The 9,175-nt window shown below is 47.6% G+C and overlaps 1 protein-coding gene across 1 annotated transcript in view; it reads right to left on the reverse strand.

Annotated features, from left to right (window-relative positions):
* Positions 1–8,273, reverse strand: part of IGF2R (insulin like growth factor 2 receptor) — a 110,028-nt gene extending 101,755 nt beyond the window's left edge. Inside the window, exon 1 of the mRNA XM_012536407.3 lies at positions 7,940–8,273. Coding sequence (XP_012391861.2) covers positions 7,940–8,088 — 149 coding nt within the window. The 5' untranslated portion in view covers positions 8,089–8,273. The remainder of the gene's footprint in view (positions 1–7,939) is intronic.
* Positions 8,274–9,175: the final 902 nt, after the last annotated feature.

A 9,175-nucleotide genomic window follows, 5' to 3' on the forward strand; every position in this document is an offset into this window, starting at 1 on the left:
ACAGCTGCACAAAAAGAGACCACAAATGTCCCGGAGAAGGCTTACTGCAAAGAGCACGATCAAGAAGCACCCGTCGTCACGAGGGCACCAACACCATGAAAATGAGATGACAAATGCCAACAAAGAAACTGGGCCCAAGGAAAGAGAATTAATAGAGCAATCAGAGCAGGACTTCACAATGCATCTCCCACGGGATGAGAAGAGCTGTGGCATCCATGAAGAACAGGCAGCTGTGAATATATATCAACTCTAAACCTTGTTGGAATTTTTTTAAAAAACAGGAAAGTTGAAGAGCTTATGAACAACAGGAGAATTGCTGGCCTGGGAGACAGAACACGAGACATTCTTCTGGAACCCTGACCAAAGTGGTAGTCAGATACAAAGTATAAAAGAGAAACCAAGCAGAACAAAATGTAAGTTATGATAAAGAACGGCTGAACAGCACAATTAATGAAACTCTGACCCAAGCAGAGAACATTTTTTCCAAACACACAGAACACTATTAACTTGACTAGGTGCTAGGCCACAGTTTCACCACATTTACTGCCCACAGTGCGGGGGTGGGGTAGGGGTGGGGATTCCATTTACCTGGGGAAAGAAAAGATTTTTAAAAATTAGTGGGCCCAGGAAGTTTAAATAGTTAGAACTTTTGGGTACAAGAAGGAAATATTTAGAACTGAAGGATGAAAAAACTATGTATCAAAACCTAAGTAGTATAGGACTCAGGACAAAGAAACACATAGCTTTAAATTCATCCCTCAGTTATGTAAACTGATTTAAAAGATCTAAGCTTTCAACTCGAACTAGAAAAAAAAGAGGATAAACAACAAGATCAAGATCCTACTGTGTGGCACAGGAAACTATATTCAATATCCTGTAATAAACCATAATGGAAAGTAATATATATGTATAACTGAATCACTTTGCTGTACAGCAGAAATTCACACAATATTGCAAATCAGCTATACTTCAATTAAACAAATTTTAAAAAAGAAAAAATAAAAATTAGGTAGAAGTTAGAAATAGCAGAAATTAATAAAATCAAGATTTAATGGTGATAGAGATGGTGAACCAAAAAAAAAAAGAAGTGCTATGGGCTTCCCTGGTGGTGCAGTGGTTAACATCCGCCTGCCAATGCAGGGGACACAGGTTCGAGCCCTGGTCCGGGAAGATCCCACTTGCCACGGAGCAACTAAGCCTGTGCACCGTAACTACTGAGCCTGCACTCTAGAGCCCGTGAGCCACAACTACTGAGCCCACAAGGCACAACTACTGAGCCTGTGCACCTAGAGCCCGTGCTTCCCAACAAGAGAAGCCACCGCAATGAGAAGCCCGCACACCGCGACCGAGTGGCCCCCACTCGCCGCAACTAGAGAAAGCCCATGCGCACAGCAACGAAGACCCGATGCAGTCAACTATAAATTAATTAACTAATTAAAATGCTAGTTCTTTTGAAAAGACTAAAAAAGGGTAGAAAAGTCTTTAGTAAATATGTTAAGGGGAAAAAAACCAGGAATTTTTAAAATGTACCTACAGATTCAAAAAGTATTTCCAAAAGCAAATATGTAGCATGCTACATGTTTATATGTGAATACATAATTAAAATGACAATTTCCTCAGAAAATACAGATTATCAAAATTGGCTCAAAAAAAGTACAGAATCTTAATAAACAAAGTAGATGAAATGGAAACCATAATCAAAACTCCTCTTCCACTACATTCTACCTCCACAAAGGCACCAGGCCCAGATAGTTTTACCAGTGAGTTCTACCAAAATTTAAGGAAGAGAAATTGTCCATCCTATACAAAAACTGTTCCACAGCATATAAAATACTAAAAGCTCTCTCCACAAAGCAAACATTCTTTTTTTTTTTTTTTTTTGCGGTACACGGGCCTCTCACTGCTGTGGCCTCTCCCGTTGAGGAGCACAGGCTCCAGACGCGCAGGCCCAGCGGCCGTGGCTCACGGGCTCAGCCGCTCCGCGGCATGTGGGATCTTCCCGGACCAGGGCACGAACCCGTGTCCCCTGCATCAGCAGGCAGACTCCCAACCACTGCGCCACCAGGGAAGCCCAAGCAAACATTCTTTATACTAAATTCAGGCAATAGTACAGCAAAGAAAATTATAGCCCAAGCTCACTTAAAAACACAGTTGCAAGCCTCCTATATAAAACATCAAGACATAGAAACGGATCTATTTCTATTTCACCTTTTCCTCACATCACACATAAAAATTAACTAGCAAAATTGATCACAGGGCTAAACATAAAGTTAAAACTATAAAACTTCCAGAAACAAACATAGGAGAGAATATTTTTGACCTTAGAGTAGACCAGTTGTTCTCAACTGCAGGTAATTTTGCCTCCTCCCCACCCCCTGGGGTCATTTAAAATGTCTGAGGACATTATTGTTTGTCACAAATGGGGGGAAGGGTTGTTCCTGGCATCTAATGGGTGAGACCAGGGGTGCTCTTATCAATGCTAAGGACGGGCCCCACAACAAAGATTTATCCAGGCCAAATGTCAAATGTGCTGAGGTTGAGAAACCTTGGTACAGGCAAAGATTTCTTAGGCTACACAAAGCACAAACAATTAAAAAAAAAAAAAGATAAATTGAAGTCCATCAAAATTAAGAACTAACCTTTCTTCAAAGAATATATTAAGAAAATAAAAAAGCAAGCCAAAGACTGGGAGAAAATACACACTATACATACCTGAAAAAGGACTTGACCCATAATATATAAAGAACTCTTAAAACACAGTAAGATGACCCCCAAAAAAGTGTGTTAAGGGATGAGAGGGAAAAACAAAAACAATTTTTCTTAAAGAATCACTACAAAAGATATCCAAATGGTCCATAAGCACATGAAAGATGTTCATCATTAGGCATCCCAAGAAATACAGAAAAAGATGCCCAACATCACGAGTCAGCAGGGATATGAAAATTAAAGCCACACTGAGGTACCACTAGACACGCACTAGGATGACTAAAATTAAGAAGACTGATACGATCATGTTGTTAAGGATGTAGAAACACTGGAACTTTCACACTGCTGATGGGAATACAAAATGGACAACCCCTTTGGAAGTCAGTTTGACAACTCACTCACTCCCCATTCACTGAACAATCCCACTCCTAGGTATCAAAAAAAAAAAAAAAGCGTTATGTCCACACAAAATCTTAAACACAAATATGCACAACAGCTTTGTTTCATAATAGCCAAAAACTAGTAACATGTAGATGAGGCTTGGGTCAAAAAGAAAATCAAAACTAAGACTACACATTATTTAAAATTGCAGGACTTCCCTGGTGGCGCAGTGGATAATAATCCACCTGCCAATGCAAGGGACACAGGTTCGAGCCCTGGTCCGGGAAGATCCCACATACCGTGGAGCAACTAAGCCCGTGTGCCACAACTACTGAGCCTGCGCTCTAGAGCCCGCGAGCCACAACTACTGAGCCCACGTGCCACAACTACTGAAGCCCGCACCTAGAGCCCGTGCTCCACAAAAGAAGCCACCACAATGAGAAGCCCGCGCACTGCAACAAAGAGCAGCCCCCGCTCCCCGAATCTAAAGAAAGCCAGTGCACAGCAACAGAGACCCAAAGCAGCCAAAAATAAATAAATAAAAAAATTAATTTAAAAAACTGCAAAAAAAATTTTTTTTAATAAATAAAATAAAATTAGCAAAACTAAAGGGAAAAGGACGTTTGTTGCTGCCTCCCTGGGGGGAGCAGTCGTAGCCAGCGGTCTCCTGGATCTGTTCAGTTGGTGGTGTCTCCACTCCAGCTCTGGCCCTTCCCAGTTTTCCCCTCTGCTTAAGAAATGCCTAAGGAATACTTGGAGAATAAATGAATCCTGTGTCACCCTGCCAGGATTAAAGGGGAGGAGACACCATTAGCATAAATTCAGGCCTCTGTCCCTCACTGGTCATGAGCCAGCTATGAGGAAGATACGAAGGACCCACAGGTATACAGGATCTCAGCTACCTCCACCTCCATGACCAGTGGGGGCACTACCAAGAGGGCTCGCGGCTGGGACAATAAAAAGGAAAGAGAAAAGAAAAAGGAGAAAAAGAACAGTATCTGCAAAGGAACAAGCTACTTTCCACCATCAGTCCCAGTTCTTCGACCCTCATGAATTCTCTCTGCCCAGCACACTACAGTTTTATAGGCCAAGATCAAAATAAAGGTGAGACATCTAAATTATTTTACTCAACCCCATCTTTTAAAAATCCCTCCGTGAAACACTGATAAAAGACATGAAGCCCAATCAGGAATTCATTTCCTGGGAATCTGTCAGGACGCTGTTCTAAGAATTAAAGCATGCGGTCTAACATACCCCTAATTAACAATCTTGGGCTACACACACTTATTGTTGCAAGAAACATACACAAATGGATGTGGTCCAGGTTCAACATGTGGCCTAAATTAGGCATATAAGCACTATTCCTTCAGAAAAATCACAGGGAAAAAAAATATCTCCTTAGAAACATCAACTAAACCAACCTCAACTCCCAGCTGGCTTCATTATTCTCTTGTCCTCAATGTAACAAAAACTTTCCAGCATTTATACCCAAACAATTGGGGGAAAACTTGTTCTGAATAAATTTTAAGGTACTTAACTAACTAAATCAAGCCAGCCCAAAGCGTTACTTTATAACTAGTACAAACTGTTAGAACCGCACTCATTGAGAACGTTAACACCAAAATAAAGGGTGGAAACTAACCGATTACATATGTAAGATGGCCTTTTACAAAATGTATCTCACACAGTAAAGAGTAAAGCTGTGGACAAGTGGAGGGCCTTCTGGTCACTCTGGTGACTCTGCATGGCTGCCCTCTGCCCCCCTCACCTCTTGTTCTCGTGGGTCCTGCCCCAGCGACCTTTGGACATCCCTCACCAGCACAGCACTCCTTCGGGCCCCAGGCCCTCCATGCGTGCCAGTCCCACGGGCACTCGCTGGCCTCTGGATTCAAGCGCTTTCTTTCTACTACACACCACCTCCCGAGAATTAGGTGAGTGATAAGAATCACCGTCTTTTTACACAGCATAGGACTCACCTGGTGCGTCAATCCTTGCGAAGCTTAAAAAACACACAACTGAGGCTCTCCAACGAACAAGCGCTGAAAGTGCCGAGAGCGCAGATACACTTTGGGAAACTTGCCTTTGTCGTGCCTGCTTTTCACTGCCCAGCTCTCTCCACAGACACAAAGATATTTAAGCTGCTGCTGAGTCAGTTGCTTCGCTGTTGCCTTCATCCCCGCCATTAACGAACTGCAAGGGGACAGCACTCTGCCCACCACCCTCACCCCAGGAGGGGTCAGAGCCACACGGGTGCCCTGCAGGCAACCCTGAAGCAGGCCCAGACCTCCCTCGTGTTGGTCCTAAGGGACTGCAGGTGAAAAGTACCCTCTCAGGTTCTAGAGAGCTGGGCTTGGGAGGAGAGGTGGTTTTCCCAGAAATCCAACTCCCTTTTCCAGTGACACGAGAACTGCCTGCCAGGGCTCTAGCTGATGCTGGGTGGCATCCGGGCACCCCAAACCTGCGCCTGAGGGGATCTGGAAACCGCGCCAGGCACCAAACCACCAGGAACAGGAGAGTCTTCCACGGAAAAACATGTTTCTCGTTACAAGCAACCAATTTACAAACATTTGGAACGTGACCCGGTGTCTATGGGGACTGCTACCACCGACAAGCTGCACAAACAGTAACAGCAGAAGTCTGCTCTTCACAGTGAGACCTGGGGAGTTATTTACAAGTAGACGCCCAGGGGTGGAATAAAAGGCAGCTGAAAACATCCGGCTTTGGTGCTACTTGGTAGAATTTTTCAAACTGCATTTAAAAAGATGTTCAGCCCATGTTCCCATTCAAATATGCGCTAGAGTTAAGGAACTTTTAGCCAGTGTTACCTCATTCACGAAAACCAATTTTTTTTAAACCCCCTCCCCAAGGGTAAAAAAAAAAAAAAAAAGAAACAAGTCTTAATGAGTATTTAAGCCAAGGAATCCATTTGAAACAGGAACAAATAGAAAGAATTCACTTTGCAGGTAGGGAGTTTGAAGTGTAGATTTTTAAACACAGCTATGGGGAAGTCTCAAGGAGAAACCACAGAGCAGTAACGGGAAAGAAATGTGCACAAGCCCAGCTGTGACCTGCCTGGGGCTGCGGTCCTGAGGAAGGCTGGCAGAAAGGACCTAAACCAACCTGAAAGCTCTCCTAAGACCTCAGAGGGCACATGCTAAATGCATATCCCCTCAGAACACCATGGAGCATTTCCTAAGTTATGCCCACGTGTGACCATGAGGCGAAGCATTTCAAGATACAACGGCCATTTCCTACTGGACCAAGAGGCCGAAGTCCACCTGGAGATGAGGATCATAAACCGGGTTCCAGGCGCTGGGACAATACCACCCTAACGCAGAAGTGAGGGCCCCCGCAGCAGCCACGGAGTAGGGGTCTGCCCTCGAGGCCAACTTTAACCTCAACTATTAAGAAATCATTTCCAATTTGCTAACAACACCAAGACTTCAACACCACGAGCCCAGCTGAGCTAACTTCTCACAGATGCGTTTGGTCACAGCAGCCATTACTCCAAAACTTCCTCCTTTAAAGGTCAGTTGCAGCTTGACCTTGTGTCAGCTAGGGCCCTTTTCTCTGTAACGGGGGCTTCCGTGAGTAACTACTATCTTAGGGCGGCTAACTGGCCTACTAACTTATGTGCTGTAAACTCTCCCTCCCGCCCCGCTACCCCTTTCCAAAAAAGGGAAAAGAAAGAATACGGGCCTTTCCGTTTCGATTGTGAGCTCGGCCTCACTCTCCAAGTTCTGAATTCAGGGGTAATAGGACCATCTCTGATGCCAGGGAAGAATATGAACCCCATAAACGGCACCGCAAACTCAAAATTCAGCTCAAAGTGGGCTAAACCTCACTTCATTCTGCGAAGTAACTTGCTAACACCAGGGATAACTTGACTGTTCACTCATCTTTCAGAACTTTTCATCCTTTTTTTTTTAACCAAAGTTTAAAAACTAAATAAAAGTTGTACTTTTCATCATCCTGAACAGTCCAGAGAAAGTTGGTTAGAAAATTCTCGGAATTGGCAGTTCCCCAGCCCCAGGACTCCCGGCCATGGCAGGACACTAACAGCCCTCATTGGGACGTGCGATTATACAATCATGGTTCCCAGAGCAAAAGACTCCACTAGAATAATCCACCCGGAGACAATGACATCATGTGAACAACTAGACAGGAAGTTAGGCTCGGAGAAGTGAAGGGTGAAGTCTTGAAAGCCAATACTGGATGACCACCCTCCACTCCCCCGATCCAAAAAAAAAAACCCAAAAAGTCACCTTCTGCAGAAAGGCTACTTTAAAGAAAAAATGGAAAACCCACATGGAGGAAAGCAATCAGCAAATGAAACCAAAACCCCCCAACTCCACGGCCACTGGTGCGGGTGAGTCTTTCCACACTAATGGCCCCCTCCAAAGCCCCGCTGGTGGAACTTTGAGGAAAACGTGGAGTGGGAACAATGCAGAGCGGTAGTTCCTGCGTCCTCCAACTTTCGCAGGCACGCCGCTGAGAGGGCAAGCGCTGGGCGTGAGGTGGCCGCAGTGTGTCACCCGGGCTGGTGGCGGCGGCCGGCCGCTCGCACACAAAGCCGCCCCGGACTTAGTGACAGCCACAAGTGGTCCGGCGACGGACCCCAGCCAGCGCCGGGCCGCCGGAGCCCCCGCGCCCCCCGCCCGCGCCCATGACCCCCAGTCTCTTATTCTCCGCCACCACGCGGGCAACTTTCCCTCGGGGACGGGCTGACCCAAGCCCGGACCAGAGGCGACTCGGGGACCCCGGCCCCTCCCCCGAGCGCCCCTGCCCCCCACCCCGCCCGCCGCGCGCTGGGGCACCGCGACAGAAGCCTGCACCCAGGCGGGCCACCCACCTGCACAGCTCGGGGAACTCGGCGCCCTGGGTCCCCGCGGCCCCCGGGGCCCAGACCAGTAGCAGCAGCTGCAGGAGGAGCAGGGAGCGCGGCGGGCGGCCGGAGGGCGCGGGCCCCAGGTGGGCGCTCCGGCCGGCAGCGGCCCCCATCGCGCCGGGCCCCGGCTGCGCGGCTGGAGCGGAGCTAGCGGCGCGCGGCTGCCGGGGGCCGCGTTCGGGACATGGCTGCGCCGCCAGGGCGGAGGCGGAGGCGGAGAGGAGCGCGAGGAGCTGGAGCAGAGCAGGAGCCCGAGAGGCGCGCGGCTTGTCTGGACTCAGCTGCGGCCCCGGAACCGGTCACGTGACCGCCGGGCGGCACCGCCCCCTCCCCCGCCCAGCTCACATGACTCGCTTGTTCAGGTGATCCCCGCCCGCCGGGCTCCGCCCAGGCCCGGTCACGTGAGCGTTGCACGCGCCGGGCAGGAAGCGGCGCGGCGGCCTCGCGGGCGCAGGTGCGGGCTCGAGGCCTGCGTCCCGGATGCTGCCACGGCGGGGACCCGGCCACCGCCTCAGTTTCTCCCAGCGCGCGCTCTGGGTCGCGATGTAGGTGCTTCCCAACTTGGAGTCACCGTTTCCCACCCTCGACCGTTAGGGAGGGGAAAATAAGGCTTAGACTTAAGGTGCCGTAAATGCCACCGCACAGCCCTGTTATTTCGGATCCTTGTTGAATGGGAACCCACTTTTCTTGCCCTACGGAAGTAGATCGCAGAGCCCTAACAGAGGCTTTAACATTGCCCAGCAGAGCTTCTCACAACCTTGTGTGACAATGTTATTTCCCAAGCGTGGGCTTCCTACAATAAGGAAGGGCGGCGCCAATATAGGAACTTGAAATATAGAGGAGGCAAAAATGTAACTATCAAACGAGTGCCACTCAGCAAAGCTTTATTAATCCCTCTATTCAAGTATTTTATTAAACCCATACTATGTGACTGACTGAGCTAGGCACAATGAAAATGAGAAGGTAAATCCGAAAAGACATGAACTCAAAAAGTTTACCTTACACAGAATAATCTGATTATTATACAGAATAATCATGATGGTAACCGCTCATCCTTTTTAATGCTTACTCCATACCAGACACTGTGTTAGCACTTAACATGCATGAATCCAGGAACCGTTATAAATGAGGAACGAAGGCACAAAGATGTTAAGTAACTTACCCAAAGCCACTTTGATGTGGCAAAGCAGGAATTCAAAC

The sequence above is a fragment of the Orcinus orca genome, chromosome 12, assembly GCF_937001465.1.
Source record: "Orcinus orca chromosome 12, mOrcOrc1.1, whole genome shotgun sequence".
Lineage (NCBI taxonomy): Eukaryota > Metazoa > Chordata > Mammalia > Artiodactyla > Delphinidae > Orcinus > Orcinus orca.